Raw genomic sequence first — 17,482 nt, 5'->3', positions numbered from 1 at the left:
CATAAGCTAAATCGAAACGTAAAAAATTAATTTAAATTAGACCCAAAAATCTATAACGCGTCTAAAACTAAAAAGTTGCAAAGATCTAAGAGTCTAATATTTTAGATTGTAATCCTAGGTAGATCTTACCACTAAATATTTTTAGTACGAGCAAGATTATGTTATGATTTTTATATTGTAGGATTGTAAGAATCGAACATCCTAGAAGAGATTAAAAAAAAAAAAAATTTGTCTAAATCCAATGAACAATTTCATCAAAGTTTGAATGCCAAATTAATTTGAGCATATTAATTGCTGCCAATAATGCAACAACACTACATGCAAGTGTGAACTAAAAGCTTGCCAATCTTTTGATATAGTTCTTGATAATTGGTATAAGCAATTATTATATTTGAGAAAAGAATTGGGGGGCAGCCCAGGCTGTCTATTATTTGGGTTGGGCAGAGCATTTATCCTGACCTAGCCCATTTGATTACCCACAACCCCAATTTGAAATAGATAGCTTGTAAAACAAATGTGGATAGAAACAAAGCACTAAAAAAAGTAACATAAAAGTAATTTAAGATTAAAAAAAGAAAAAATCACTCGTTTTAAACTCAAATTTTGAATTTAATAAAATATAATAAAAAAATTATTTATATACAATTGGAAAAGACAAGATAAGATGACTCGAAAAATGAAAGAACAGGTGCAAGTTTTTTAAAGAAAGAAAAATAAAAAGCAAAAGATTCACTCGACCACTTTAGAATAATTAACGAAGGAGGTTGCGTGCATTTTCTTCATGTAATTTTAAATTCTTAATTCTATTAACATTTATCTAATTTTAAATCACAAAATCATTTTGACATGACCAAGAAGATTTATTGTTGACTCTTTGTTTTGTTATGCTGATTAGGTACGGATGTAGGAATCATGCATTGATGCATGTGGGTACAGCGTATTTTATTTCTTTGTGCGGTGGAGGGGCCAAGCATTAATTTTTTTATAAACATAGTTTAATACACAAATGTAAGATTTTAATAATAAGAAATTATGATCTTATAAACTTTAGATTTGGATATCAGCCATTTTTTCAAATACTATTAAGCTATGATTTCAAAAATATAGGCGAGAACATATATGCCTGTAGGCGAAATAAAAATACCATTTAAAAAATAACTCGTCGTCAACGCTACTAAAAGATATTTAAAATAACTTGATATTATATGACTTGTGGCTTGTATACTATATATATATATATATTAACAAGTCCTTAAAAATTAATTTATTTGAGTCAAAAATCATATAAATAATTCCTTTTAAAGTCATCTTAAAATCTTCTCACGTATTCTACTTGTTTAAAAGGTCAGAGACAAAGCAGAGTGTACAGTAACCCTAGTTTGCAATTGAAAAAGGCAAATGAGAATGGGAACTTGGCGCAGTGTTACTTGCCACTTTGCAACTCCTTTATTACTGATCTATTCGCTTGGTAAGAGTATTGGGCTAAAGTTTAACTAAAGGAAGGAAGAAAGAAAGAAACGGCTTTGGGCTGAAGAGAAAAAAAGTTGTATTATGCTTTGCACCAATTACATAACCTCATTTTCCCACCCTGGGGGGAAAATGATATAGAAAAATTCAGTTAAAATAGTAAAAATACATGTAAATCTTTGGCTCTTCACAAATCCTAACTGCTCAAAATTTAGCAGGCTTTCAGCTTCACCCATTTACGGCAGCCCAGGACTCTAGCTAATATGCGGCCAGGAAGCACGGCTTCATTTTTTTGCAGCTGGTATAGACAGCCTCTGTAAGATCTTTGTATGATAATACTGAACCACAAGCATGGATAAAGTCGTATGCTTCTGTAATCACTGAACTTCCGTCGATGATATTGGTTAATCATCATGAATTCTTCTATATTTTTCTTTTTAATTTTTTGAAAGCTCAAAGAATATAAATCACTGGAGGTACAGCAGCACCATACACCAATATTGAGATATTACATCCCAGTTCTGGAGTTGTTTCGGATGTCTGAATCCAAGCTTAGCCCCAGCTGAAGATCCAAAGATTTACAGCTCTGCTTTGAAACAGGCAAGGGGGAAGGCTTGCTGATGATCGGTACGTTTGCTCCCGATCTATCCGACTGCGTCAGAGAGAACATACTCGTCTCCTGCTGGAATGCTACATGAGCAGGCAGAGGATACCACTTTGATACTTGGGATCCGTTGAGATGGGCGTCTTGATCAAACGGGCTGAAACTAATCTGAGATTCTTCATTGAGAGTGTGGTCAGAAGCATAGCAGGAGGGATCATAAAACCATGGATTGGAGCCATGGTAAATGGAGCTATGCTGATTTTGAAAAGGTTGAAGGTAATAGTTGATGCTGGCCTTCCTTGCTTGAAGCTGCAACCTTTTCTTCTTCAGCCTCTCCTTCTTGTGGGCATTCTGATGACCACCCAAAGCCTGCGAGTTTGCGAATTCCTTGGAACAGTATTGGCACTCAAATCTCCTGTCCTCTGGCTCGCCCCTTGAGCCTTTCTGCAGAAATTGTTTCTCCCCATCAGACGAACCCGTGTTTGATGATGAATTCACACTTTCATCTCCTTCTGCAGACCCTTTGCTGCAGCTCTCATCATTCTTAAATGGAAGCAGCTCAAACCCAAATAATCTGAGCTTCTTGTCAACACAGGATGCAGAAGAATGCCCATGTTCTCCATCCCATCTGGGAGAAAGGTGATCGCCAACATCCTTTTCCATTTCTCTAAACAAGGATATTTTGTGGTACTGATGCACCGGTAGTTTGTTCGATGTCTCTCTTCCTTTTATAGTAGGCTCAATTGGGTTTCCATGATGCATTGTATTTCAAACAAGCATAGTTTTATAATCATGAAAAGCATAAACGTACACATGGGTCAATTAAAGAAAAGGTAAAAAAAAGAAAGTCAGATTGAGGAAGCCGTCTCCTCATGCAATATTGGTTTAAGCTTTTCCATATTATAGTAGACACCTCAAAACTTCTCCATCACAGAAATTTCAGTATGTTTGAGTAAAGAAAAGCTACAGGGCCTATGAGCACTTTAAGATAATATAAACCAGCAATTATGGTACCACTTGGGCATTAAAAACTCATATTCCATGCTTAAAGAGGGGAAGAAATGTTTAATATCAAAAGTCAAAAAAGAACGGGGATGTAATCTCCTGGAAAGAGGAGGATCTAACTTGCAACAAATCTCCCACTGCACTGAAATGCATATTTAAGATTATTTGCCTTGACCAGGTAATGGGCCAGAAGATTCATGTGTTAAAGTTTTACTATATAATATACAATTGATTGTTTGTATGAATATCATAACTGTGGGTGCCCAGTCCCATCAGCTACAGAGCTACAAATAAAATTTTAATTAAATAATATTTGGTTCTGTAAAACTGTGACAATTCAGCACTTAATGAAGCTTCATTGTAACTATCCCACCACCCACACATTTAATAATTAATAAAACCTTAAATATGTTTATCTTGACCATGTTTTTGGAATGATCTTGAGAACTGAGATGGAAAGTGAAGGTAGTTGCTAAACAAAGGAATATGAGAAGTGGGTAATGATGTAAGCATATATACGAATAGGGGTCTTCAATAAGATCTGGGTAAATCTTCTTAGAGCAGACAAACACCATATTTTAAGGCCAAAAAACATGTTTACAGGTGAACCAAGTCATTACCTAATATATTGGTATAACATATAAATAAGCAAAGCATTTGTCTTGGACAGTTGTTCTAGTTGGACCCCACCTTCTGTAGCTTTGGGGACATGTTAGAAACTATTAGATTGTGTTGTTATTCCAGTGTCTCTAACTAGATCTTCCACTGATGGACTTTCTCCACCAATAGATTTCTCATTCCTATCAATTCCCACTCCTTTTTCTTCCATTTCCAGTCTATTCAAATTGCTTTCCTGCTTTAGGAGAAGAATTCCAAGTAGGTATGCTGTCATCAAGCATTTCTCTATCCTAACTGTGGAATAAAATGAGCCCGAGCGGGATTGGATTAATGGTGATTGGGTGGGTGGGTTGGTTGATTGATTGATTTCATCTCATTTCATTTCATTTGTCTCTGGGTAGAAAGAGAATCATATGGTGGACCCTACCATCAGCCACCCCAAAATCCTTATTCCCATCCACTCTATTTTGCCTCTCGTCTGGACAAATCCCTAAAATAATTATCAAAACGAATGATGAAGTATGCAACAATATTATACACAAAGAATGCCAAAATTGACTGTGGCTGCAAGATATATAAAAGAATAATTCATTTGATTATTAAGATCAGCGCTGCAATAATAATCGAAAGACACGTGCTTTTTGGAGAGTTTTTCCTATGTTAGCTACTACCACATTGTGGCGCACCTGCATAGAGCCTGTTGTGGATAATGGGATTGTGGTCAGATGCATTTAAGTGTTCTTCTGTATTTGTTGCTGAGATGTTAACTTTTAAGCCTTGTAACTGTGGGCTCCAACTGTTTTAGTCAACCCATGGCCTTGTAATATGAAAAAATATAGCATAAGCATACAGAAGACTATTACATTATAAACCATTAGTGCAAATAGCTCAAAGGAAATTCATTTATTCCATAGTGCACCGTATAAATGAGAATGCTTCTGGACATTAAGCTTATTACACCTTCTTTTTAGATGCTGATGTTGCATCGATTTATCAGTCACTCTTATGGCAAGAAGAAGAGAAAATAGAGCAGCATAATACCCTCCAAATGATGCCCAATCACATTAAAGCATTGAAAGAAGGGTGACAGAAGGCGAGGAACTTGGGAAATTCGCTCCTTGGTTGAACACAAGAACAGGTGCCACCTATCAACCATTTTACAGCTACTGAAAGTCAAAAAACCAGTAATATGAACATTATGATGATTATGATGCTAAAAATATCAGAAGACTGAAGCCTTGGTTATCAGGAAAATAGAGGAAATAACCATAGAAATATGCTTTGAAAGTCATAATGCTTATTAGAATATTAAATTCAGTGGTTGAGCTCCAATCCAATGTGGCACAAAATGAGTGATAAAAGTTTGACACATCCAGATGGAGGCAATCCCATTATTTTTGGCAGAAAGGAGAGCTGAAGTGGGAAAGGACTCATCCCCCAAGTAATTATGCTCATAATTACACTTATCAATCTCTGCAAACCATAATCACAGCCCATTTTTGAAACAGGATCATCTGTATATTCAAGATAGAAAGCTAAACAGCCCCAAATTATGGGGATAAATAATTTATGGACAGTTACTCCATTTTGCATTTGGAAAACTATTTGCCATCAAAATGGATCATATTGTGTTGTACCTCGCAAAACATTACAGTGCACATGATAGAGAAGCTACACGCATGTATAGCACCATAACATATTTTTTGTCATTTCTAAGAAACATTTTGAACTCTATCTTGGGAAAAAAAATTATCATATGAGTGTAGAAAGATATTTGATGATCTAAAAGAGAGTTAAGGATCCAAAATCGAGTTTGTGTATTGTTGTTTTTGAAAATGAAAACAAGAAATTGTATAATACACTTTTCATACTCAAAAAATGCATTTGGTTAACTGTTTCGAAATTGTTCCAGGAAATGAAAACAATGTAATTTCATTAGGTTAAGGATAATCCAAGTGGCAATTTGTCAATAACTTAATAAAATAGTAAGAGTAATTATTATTATTATTAATATTATTATTATTGTTACTATTATTATTGAAAAATGTGTTATACCCCATACCCATGTCTTCATTGCATTCAGAAAATTGTATCAGAAAACATGGAAAACTCCTTCAAACTGTTTCCCAGAAAACATTATTTTTAGCGGTGTTTTTGAATATGTTTCTGAAAACGGTTCTTTGAAAAAACCTAACCAAAAGGGAATTTTGTGCATTCTTGCGTTTCCAGATACAAAAAAAACTGTATCTGACACCTTAACCAAACAGGTCCTTTGGGTTCTATTAGTTTCTTCCGCCCCACCTTCTCTCTCTCTCTCTCTATGTGTGTGTGTGTGTTTGCGCGGGCAATGTATAGGGCAGGGAGTTTGTCTTTGAAAGCAAAAGCTATACATAAGCCTTTAGGAAAAAGATTTTATAGCAAATAAAAAGGAGAATAGGATTGTAAATTCTAGGGGATGGGCAAAAATGAGGATGAAAGGGGAGGGAATAAAAAAATTGCATGAATCGCCATTTGACCATGAGAAGAGTGCTACACAAGGTGATAATTGAAGGGATCCAAAGTTGTCTATGGCACCACCTGCACCTGAACTTCCTTTTCTGCATTCCATTGGCGTTTCTAGGGACAGCTTCGCCTTCTGGGATTTTTCTTGTGTTCTAGGGCAATACTGCATTTGGTGTCGTCTTCAATACTTTCGGTATTTTGGCCTCAAGGTCCTCAAAGTTTTTTTCTTTAATACTTATGTTACATATACATCTGACCACAGTGCCAACAAGTAATCCTTGCACAACACCAAGAATAAAACAGTCTTTGGAGGCCCCGATTTCCTATGGGGCAACTCTGACACTCAAGTTAGTGATAGGGATGCAAGTGCATGGAAGAAGTGTGGTGATGTCATGAAGATATCCAGGGCTTTCTAGCATTCCAAAACCTTCTGACCCAGGTTGCTGGAGTAGGGCTTGACCCTAGATTGGCGGGTTGAGCAGCAGAGGGTGAGCTTGGGCAGCAGATGTCTTGAATAATAAATAAGCTGCTAAAGTGACTGTCACCCAGAACACTCCCAAAACCTCAGGTGGAAACATCTCTGGTGAAGGTAGTAGTCTGTGGATCAAGCAGGTTGGACGAATCACAACATCTTCCTCATCCCAGAATTAGCCCAGGGGACTTGGCTTTAATTCATAGCCGCTCACCTTCATTTGAGCCAAAACCACATTAGTCTGGCATACACGATCTGGCTTCTTCAGCAGGTCAAGTCTATTGTGCCCATGGAAAGTCGAGTCTTCAGTGAAGGTACAGGTCTGGTCTAGAGTGAGCAGCACGTCTGGCCAGTGGCTGAGCTTCCCACTACCTCAATCATTAGCTCAATACTCCGGGCCAGGTCAGCCTGGAAAATTTTCTTTGGTTCTTGGCTTTTATGGATCCATCCCAGGAAGGTAGCTTGGGGCACATAGCTAGGATGGTTTATCCAAAATCTCTTCAACATTTGCCCAGATCAGCCACTCAGCTCAGAGGTTATCTTCAACCAGGTTAGTTTGGTTGAGATACCAGGTATTTTTGTGTTGGAGCCACTGGCACCTCATTTTAGGAAAAGTGACACATGCTTTGTCCCTTTACATGACAGCCTTTTGCATCTCAACATAATTCATTAAAATCCCATCAAGGGGGAATACATCCTTATGTGATGGTGGTTCTACACAGGTTCATCTACATCAATGATTTTGGGTAGATCTGAGTTATTGGGTGACTCCATTTATGTTCGAACCTCCTACCTTCATTCATTTCATTTCTTCTCAGCATGTAGTGCATTCACCTTGAGTGCTCCCATGCAGCTTGTTTGATCTCACAACATCACAATAACCAAATGTTTATCCATTCGTAGCCATTTTAGATATGATTTTTCTTCCCTCTTTTTTCCCTTAATCTTTTCCTTCCTTCTTTGTCTTGCCTATCACCTCTCTTTCATGAACATTGCAATCCTGATTTCTTAGGTTTTGCTTGTTGGGGGTTCCTTGCTCCCAACCTATTCTCTTTTTATTTGCCATGCAATTTCACTTATGATTAAGGGTTTCTCATGGTTGTTCATCATTCTCTTCTTCCTTGATATTTAAGGTCATAGAGGGTCTGTTCATTTTCAGGCTAACTTTTGGAGTATAACTTTATCTAAGGTTATTTTATTCAGCCTTCCTTTTAAAATTCCTTGGGCACTGAGATGTCATGCTGCCAAGATGCTCTCTAATTCTCCTGCTGAGGCAGTGTGATGCAGAAGAACAGTGGGGATTTACTGGAGGGAGACAAATAGGGAAGAAGAAGAAGAAAAAGAAGAAGAAGGAAGAGAAGATAAGAGAAAGAAAGTACAATAGGGGGGGGGGGGAGGGGAATTCAAGCTTCTCATATTCAAATCCACCGTTTTTTACATGATGTTCACATACAACTGTATAGGAAAGATTAAAAAATAAGAGATTACAAGTAAGTCCCTTAAGACACATTCATGGTTCTAAAAACCAGACCAGCAACTGAAACAGTGAAACCAATTGGTCGGTTTGACCAGTCGGACTGGTGGGTCAACCTAGTAATCAAACCGGTGTCATCAGCATAATGTCAAACATATGCCTATGTAGTAAGTAAAAATAATTATAAATATTTTATATATAATTTATATTAATTATTAAAACATAAATATGTAAAAATAATTTAGAGTTTCATGAAGTAAAATGTTTATAATTAGCCCATGACTGTATAAGACACACAACAAACAATTTAAGGAAAATAAAATATAAAAACTAATTATACCAAGAGTATGTAATTTTGTGTAATAAAGTGTAGAAATCCCGAGGATTATTAGAAATCCTGAGAATAATGGGTCAATGATACTAGAGATTATATAGGGATTTCTAGCCTAATACTTGGGCAGATTTCATGCTCCACTTTTAGGCAATTCTTTCCTTGTTGATATACGGTTTGTATTATTTATAGAGAGTTGTGATTGAACAAAATTAATTCAAGAAATATAGAAATTATTCATTCTGATTTCATGGGATCAGAGCTAAGAGATTAAACCTAGTTATCAATGGCAGAAACTGCTGGCCAAAGCAGAGGTTCGATGACCTCTGAATCTCACGAGGGTGAGAACGAAGCTATCTCCACCATGGGCTCAACAGGACTCGACAACTTGTCCTTCCAGCTCACGGTGGAGAAGATGAATGGCAAGAATTTCCGAGAATGGGCACAATCGATCAAACTTGTGATTGATGGCAAGGGAAATTTGGGATTTCTTACCGGCGAGACACAGAAACTTGCCCCAACAAAAGCTGCCGCCCTTCAGAAATGGAAATCAGAGAACTCCCTGGTCATGGTGTGGCTGGTGAACTCCATGAAGCTGTCGATCGGGAGGACTAATCTTTTCCCGTCGACGAGGGAAGTCTGGGATGTCGTTTGTGAGACCTACTCCGACACCGAGAACTCCTCCCAAATCTTCAAGCTTAAGACGCAACTATGGCAGATGAAGCAAGGAGAAAGGGATGTTACAGATTACTATATGGAGATGATTGCTCTTTGGCAGGAACTCGATCTAAGTTTCGAAGACGAGTAGGAATACATGGGAGATAGTGTCTGATATAAAAAATGCCTTGAAAATGAATGGGTGTTTGAGTTTCTTGCTGGTTTAAATCGAGCCCTTGATGATGTCTGTGGAAGAATTTTGGGTCGTCATCCTTTACCATCAACACGCGAAGTTTTCTCATAAGTGAGACGAGAAGAAAGTAGGCGTAAGGTGATGCTGAAGGAGACAGTCCTTACTGACCATACTGGACTAGAAATGTCTGCCTTAGTTTCTCGAGGGACTCTTCCAGGATCTAGTTCAAGACAACAGAAGGGACGCCCTTGGTGTGAACACTATTGAAAAACTGGCCACACTAAGGAGACGTGTTGGGAGATACACGGGAAACCAGCTGACTAGAAGCCATGGCAAGGCAACAAAAATCGGGGCTACCAAGCCACAGTTGATAATCAAGCCGAGGGACCTCGAGGGAAGAAAAATAGTAATAGTTCCAAACTTCCAATTCGAGCGGTGCATTTAACTCTGAGCAGTTGGAACAACTCTACAAGATGTTCTCTACCTTTCAAACTTTGGGTCAGTCTTCCACAAATATTTCTTCGGGTTCTTTAGCCCAAAGAGGTAATTTTTTTGCAAACCTTGAGTATGACCTCTAGATCCAAAACTCCTTGGATTATTGATTCTGGTGTCTCTGACCACATGACCAATGCCTATCATCTTTTCTCATCATATTCACCCTGTGCTGGAAATTTGAAAGTTAAAATTGCAGATGGATCACTCTCATATGTGGTAGGCAAAGGGAATATCTGACTCTCTGACTCCATCACACTGGAGTCCGTTCTTCATGTTCCTAATTTATCCTGCAACTTACTATCCATTAGCCAGTTAACTAAGAATTCCAATTGTTCTACTAAATTTCTTCCCTCTCATTGTGTTTTTCAAGACCTATCATCGGGGAAGACGATTGGCAGTGCTAAGGAGTGCGAGGGACTCTAATACTTTGACGAGGCTAATGTGAGTGAACAGCGTCAAATTGCTATCTGTGATTCTGGATCTGTTCCTAAGGATAGTGTGATATTTTGTTATGGCATTTTAGAATGGGTCATTCCAATTTCCAGTATTGGAGTCAGTTATTTCCTTCCATTTGTCCGAATAAAACATCATTTGATCTTCAATGTGAGATTTGTGAAATTGCAAAACACATACGTACTTCTTTCCCAAAGTCCAAATACAAATGAGCCTCACCATTTACTATGATTCACAGTGATGTATGGGGCCCATTTAGCACTCTCAATCGTACCCACACAAAATGGTTTGTTACTTTTATTAATGACCACACTCATATTTGTTGGGTATACTTGTTGAAAGACAAAGTTGAAGTGCGTTCTGTGTTTATCAATTTTCATTCCATGATTCAAACACAATTTCACACGAAAATTCAAATTATGCGTACAGATAATGGCACAAAATATTTTAATCATATTTTGGGAAATTATCTCCAAGAACATGGAATAATTCATCAAAGTTCCTGTGTCGACACCCCTCAACAAAATGGGCTTGCCGAACGAAAAAACAGACATATCCTTGAAGTAGCTCGTGCATTACTGTTTACTACCAATATGTCAAAAATAATTTGAGGTGATGTCATTCTCATAGCTACATATCCCATTAATAGAATGCCTAGTCGAGTTCTCTCTTTTGCCTCACCTATTATAAAATTCTAGGCATTTTTTCCAAACTCTAGTCTCAACTCAAAACTCTCTCTCAAAGTGTTTGGTTGTACTGCTTTTGCCCATATACATCATCAACATAAATGGATCCACGCGCCCTCAAGTGTGTCTTTCTTGGCTATTCTCCTACCAAAAAGGGTAAAAATGTTATGATCCTGCAACAATAAGAATATTTGTTAGTCTTGATGTTACTTTCTTTGAAACTACTCCTTCATTCCAAAAGCCCTCGCTTCAGGGGGAGACTTTGAGTAGTAAAGAAGCTCAAGTTTTGGACTTCAATACCTTTATTAGTGAACCTGAGCATGTCCTAAACACTGAGCCTGTCTTGAAAAGTGCTTCTAATTTGCCAAATACATTAGAAAACTTGAATTCAGGGGGAGATGCAAGAAAACAATATAACAAGGAGATACTTGTCTACTCAAGAAAGCCAAAATTAAAGGAAACAGAGAATCTCATACTTGAGGCACCAAAAGAGTCGGAACCCGTGATAGATCCAAGCAACCATGAGTCTTCATCCACTCCTGATCAGGTAATGTCTTCAAGTAATCTTGAGTCCTCCTTTGATAAACTTGCACAGGCTGATCTCAATTTACCCATTGCTCTCAGAAAACAAACTCGGTTATGTACTCTTAATCCCATTTCCAAATTCATGTCTTACAATACTTTGTCTACAAGGTGTCGTGTTTTTACCTCTAATCTTGACAGTTTACAAATTCCAAAGAATATTCAGGAATCCCTTGAGATCCCTGAATGGAGAGAGGCAGTTATGGAGGAAATGCGGGCCTTGGAAAAAAATGGAACGTGGGATGTGATGAATCTACCGAGAGGAAAGAAACCAGTGAGCTGCAAATGGGTGTTTACTGTAAAATACAAAGCTGATGGGACAATTTAACAATACAAAGCTTGCCTTGTTGCAAAAGGGTTTACTCAAACCTATGGCATTGACTACACAGAAACTTTTGCACCCGTGGAAAAACTGAATAAAGTCCAAGTTCTCCTAGCCTTGGCAGCCAACTTGGATTGGCCACTTTAGCAACTTGACATCAAGAATGCTTTTCTGAATGGCAAACTAGAAGAAGAAGTCTTCATGATGTTATGATCAGGCTTTTGTAAAAGGGGTGAAAAAAAATAACAGAGTATGCAAACTCAAAAGGTCCCTATATGGACTCAAACAATCTCCAAGAGCCTGGTTCGATAGATTTACAAAGGTGATTAGGAGCCAAGGATATCGGTAAGGACAATTAGACCATACTATGCTCTTTCGGCAGTTTAAAGATGGGAAGAATACAATTTTGATTGTATATGTCGATGGCATCATCCTAACTGGAGACAACATAGCAAAGATGGACAGGTTGAAGAAAGTCTTGGCCACTAAGTTTGAGTTAAAAGATTTGGGACAAATGCAGTATTTTTTTGGGATGGAAGTTGTTAGATCAAAGAAGGGAATCAATGTTTCTCAGAGGAAGTATGTCCTAGACCTCCTAACTAAAATCGGCATGCTTGGGTGCAAACGAAGCAATACCCCCATTGAAGCAGGAAAAAAAAGAGAAGACATCGGAAAACTTGTTGAACGAGAAAGGTATCACAAATTAGTTGGCAAATTAATTTACTTATCACACACTAGACCCGACATCGCATTTGCAGTAAGTGTGGTGAGTCAACACATGCATTCACCAAGGGAAAGTCACCTAGAAGCAGTGTACATGATTCTTAGATATCTCAAAGGATCTCCGGGCAAAGGACTATTCTTCAAAAAATGTGAAAGCAAAGAAATAGAAGTCTTCACAGATGCTGATAGGGCAGGATCAGCGGAAGATAGAAGGTCCACTTCCGGGTACTGCACCTTTGTATAAGGAAACTTGGTGACTTGGAGAAACAAAAAACATAACGTTGTCGCCAGAAGTACTGCTAAAGCAGAGTTTAGAGTAGTGGCGCAAGGAATATGTGAAGGAATATGGTTACGGAAACTCTTGGAGGAGTTGCATGTCATGATAAAGTTCCCTATCAAACTCTACTGTGATAAAAAAGCAGCAATTAACATCTCTCTCAATCCAGTCCAGCACAACAGGATCAAACATGTAGAAGTGGATAGACACTTTATCAAGGAAAAGGTTGAAGAAGGAACCATTTGCATGACTTATGTTCCTACCAAAGAATAAACAACTGACATCTTCACCAAAGGACTACCTTGACAAAGTTTTGATGATTTCACATACAAGTTGGATATGGTCAACATTTATGATCCAACTTGAGAGGGAGTGTAGAAATCTCGAGAATAATGGGTCAATGATACTAGATATTGTATAGGGATTTCTAGCCTAATACTTGGGGCAGATTTCATGCTCCTATTTTAGGCAATTCTTTCCTTGTTGATATACAGTTTGTATTATTTATAGAGAGTTGTGATTGTACAGAATTAATTCAAGAAATACAAAAATTATTCATTTTGATTTCATAAAGAAATATAAAATTTGTATTAAATGTCAAATAAAAAATTTTAATTATCAACTATGAAAATTTAGAATCTTATTACACTGTTCACATAAAAGAATTTAGTTAAGATGCAATTAAATTAAATAATGCACAATTACATAAGTTCCTGCTAATGGTTATTTAGACTTTTAGCATTATTACTGTTATGCGTTCGAGTTTTTTTAGTAATAAGTGCGAGTTAGTAAGGGTATTATGGTCATTCCAAACATATATTATAAATAGAGGGAGAGACCTATCATTGAGTTCAGGCCTTCCATTTTACCCAATTACTCAACATGGTATCAGAGCGTGATCCAAACTACACCCTGCTCTCCTCAACCATCGCTTAAAAACGCCATTCCCGCAGCTGTCCTTCCAAGATTCACCTCCATCCCATATTATTTCACAAAACCAACCATAGACCCATAAACAGACCCCCCCCCCCCCCTTTTTTTTGGACAACTCACCCCACAAAACCCCATCGCTAGGGGGCCTCCCATGCGCCCCCACCCGCCGGCCAAATGCTGGCAAGGCCGACCCCATGCTCTGGCGCGTAAGTGAATTTCCAGCCACATTTTTTTTTTTCTTTTTCCTATGCCATGCTTTGATTCCTTCTCTAGACTATATTATCAAGTTGTTAGGTCATTTTTTGCTAAAAAATTCAACCTTTTCCCACTATGCATTCGCAGCATTCCGTTAATGTCTATTCAAGGCTTGTGAAGGCTTCTTTGTGAGTTTTTTTTCGTAGCTGTGGCAGCGTTCATATGTTCAGTTGTCAGGCTGTGGCAGTGCTATCTCCGTCAGTGAGTTGTTCACCTCATCTGTGGCAGTGCGGCACCCAAAGAATGGTTGTTTGATGCTTCATGAGGCTGTTTATCAATTGTTATTGAGTTTATTGGGTCTGAAACAGTGGGATTTGCTGTGTTTTTTGATTCACTATTCTAATTCCTTCCATATACCAAAATATCAAGCTGTTGGGTATGTTTTTGCACCAAGATCCAATCTTTGTTGTGACAATGCACTCATGGTAATTCGTTAGTTGTTTTTCTGTGTTAGTAACGGTCATTGGTGACCTTCTTGGGGCAGTGGCAGTGCTCATAAGCTGTTTTGTGTGTGTGTGTGAGGCTGTGGCAGCGTTACTTTCTTGGGGCTGCATCTGAGGTTGTTGGTGATTTGTTCATGGTAGTTTTGGTGGTTCACCTCTCAAATTGTTCCAGTGCTGAATGTTGCTTCTTGGGACTGCGTGTGAGTTTCTTATGATCATTTGTCTGAATTGGTGAATGTTGGGATGGCATTTGCAAATCCCAAAAGTATGATTCCTTCATTAGTCACTTGCTTGAGTGAACTGCATATTGTGACTATATCAAAGGAGGAGTATTCAAGGTTTCTACAATATCAATTGTCTCAACAAGAAACTTATCACATTGCTTCTTTTGCCCATAAAGGTAGTCCTACAATCTGCATGTCATCTAGATTCCTTCCTACTAGTCCTTGGATTATCAATTCTTCTGCCACTAACCATACAACAGGTGCAACCATCTCCCTCAAGTTGCCCTTGCTAATGGGTCCACTAGTGCCATTAAGGGGATAGGAACAGTAAATCCTACTCCTTCTATCTCTCTTTCTTCTGCTTTATACATTCCTAAATCTCCTTTCAATCTTATGTTAGTTAGTAAGCTTACAAAGTCACTAAATTGTTCTGTCACATTCCTTCTTGATTCTGTGGTTATTTAGGATTTGAAGACGGGAAAGACAATTGGCACAGGACGTGAGGCTCGTGGACTATACTACTTTGAGTCGCCTTCTCCACCCATTGCCTGCACAATTGCAACTACACCACTTCAAATCAATTGTCGCCTTGGTCATCTATTCTTGGACAAGTTGAAATAGCTAGTTCCTACATTGATTTCTGTGTTTAATCTTAAGTGTGAGTCCTCTCAATTAGGCAAGCATCATTGTGTTCCCTTTGCTCCCCGGGTTGACGAATGGGTGGTTAGTCCTTTCATACTTGTCCATTCTAATATTTGGGGTCCTAGTTGTGTGACATCATAGTTGGGGTTTTGGTAATTTGTTACATTTGTTGATGACTACTCTAGGATGACTTGGCTATATTTAAATAAAGATCCTTCTGAGTTGTTTGATATCTTTTGTGCTTTCTGTCCCCAAATAAAGGCTCAATTAAATATGCTAGTCAAGATACTTTGTAGTGATAATGCTAAGGAGTACTTCAGTACCCAATTTAGTACTTATATGACTAACTCTAGTGTGATCCATCAGTCCTGTTGTGCCCACACTCCACACCAAAATGGAGTTGCAGAACGGAAAAATAGACATATTCTTAAACTCACTCGCATCTTATTGCATCAAAAGAATGTTCCCAAAGTCTTTTGGAGTGATGTTGTGCTCAAAGCTTGCTTCCTCATCAATAAAATATCATCCTCTGTCCTTAGTGGTAAAATCCCATATTCAGACATCTTTCCTAAGGCTCCTTTGTTCTCCATTTCTCCTCACATATTTGGTTGTGTGTCCTTTGTCCATCCCTAGGAATGGATAAGTTGGATCCTCATGCTATCAAATGTATTTTTCTGGGCTATTCCTATACTCAAAAGGAGTATAGATGTTATAGTCCTACTTTACATTGATGTCTCTGCTGATGTCATCTTTTTTGAGTCTACACCATACTACTCTAATTCCTTGAGTTGTGTTGACCTTGATGAGTCCCTTCCTCCGCCTTGCCTTCCAAATCCAAACCTAGTATTTGTGCCCAATCCTCCTATATCTTCATCTAGTTTGAGTCCTTCTCATCGCTTGAATCATCCCAATTTGCAGGTATACACATGGCGACTCAAGGGGGAAGTGCTTCCTCCGGCTTCTACTGTGCCTTTAGTTCCCTCGTTGGATGCTCTTATTTCTCATGATATTGATCCTCCAATAGCTCTTCAAAAAGGTAAATGCACTTATACCCAACATCCGATCTCTAATTTTGCTTGTTATGATTTCTTGTCACCTTCTTATTATTGTTTTGTTAGTACTCTGTCTTCTGTTGCTCTTCCAAGGTCTATTTCTGAAGCCTCATCCCATTTTGGGTGGAGGATGACAGTGGTTGAAGAGATGCGTGCACCACATTATAATGGTACTTGGAATTTTGGTGCCTCTTCCTCCCGATAAGTCTATGGTTGGCTTCCGCTAGGTGTACAATGTGAAAGTCAATCTTGATGGTTTTGTGGCTCGTCTGAAGGCCCGCCTTATTGCTAAGAGGTATACTCGGGTGTATGGTTTGGATTACTTAGACACATTCTCCCCGATTGCTAAACTTGCCTCAATACGTTTGTTCATTTCTTTAGCCACTACTTGTCATTGGCTGATTGGCCTCTACATCAATTAGATGTGAAGAATGCTTTCCTACATGGTGATCTTCATGAGGAGGAATATATGCAACAACCCCTTGGGTTTGTTGCTCAAAGGGAGTCAGGCTTCGTATATCGGCTCAATAAGTCATTGTAAGGATTTAAACAATCTCCAAGAGCATGGTTTGGCCATTGTAGTGCTATAGTACTTGAGTTTGGCCTTCATCGGTGCGTAGTAGATCACTCTGTATTTTATCGTCATACTCCATTGGACAGTATTTTGCTTATTGTATATGTGGATGACATTGTGATCACTAGTGATGATGATCGTGGCATCTAGTACCTAAAGCTTTTTCTACAAAGTAAGTTTCAGACCAAAGACTTGGGACCATTGAAGTACTTCGTGGGTATAGAAGTATCGAGATCTTGTATGGGAACTGTCTTGTCACAGAGAAAGTATGTTCTTTATCTTTTAGATGAGATAGGGCTATTGGGATCCAAACCTTGATACACCCATGGATCCCAATAGTAAGTTAATGCTAGATATGGGTGGTTTGTTGCCTAACCCAGATCGGTACCAGAGACTTGTTGGAAAGTTGAATTATCTCACAATCACTTGACCAGATATATCCTTTGCAACAAATGCTGGGAGTCAATTTCTCGATTCCCTGAGAACAAGTCACTAGGA

At 38.3% G+C, this 17,482-nt stretch overlaps 1 protein-coding gene across 4 annotated transcripts in view; it reads right to left on the bottom strand.

Moving 5' to 3' along the window:
- Window positions 1-1,522: 1,522 nt before the first annotated feature.
- The window catches only part of LOC131144145 (zinc finger protein 5), a 37,968-nt gene continuing 22,008 nt past the window's right edge, over window positions 1,523-17,482 (bottom strand). For 3 of the 4 annotated variants that reach the window (XM_058092571.1, XM_058092570.1, XM_058092572.1), the window contains one exon: window positions 1,523-4,839. In XM_058092571.1, the coding sequence (XP_057948554.1) occupies window positions 1,976-2,833 (858 nt within the window). In that variant the 5' untranslated portion in view covers window positions 2,834-4,839 and the 3' untranslated portion in view covers window positions 1,523-1,975. Of the gene's footprint in view, window positions 4,858-17,482 lie in introns of all 4 variants that reach the window. The other variant, XM_058092573.1, reaches the window with a different exon arrangement.

Source organism: Malania oleifera, chromosome 12, assembly GCF_029873635.1.
Source record: "Malania oleifera isolate guangnan ecotype guangnan chromosome 12, ASM2987363v1, whole genome shotgun sequence".
In the NCBI taxonomy this organism is placed as follows: domain Eukaryota; kingdom Viridiplantae; phylum Streptophyta; class Magnoliopsida; order Santalales; family Ximeniaceae; genus Malania; species Malania oleifera.
This window is presented reverse-complemented; position numbering and strand designations above follow the sequence as displayed.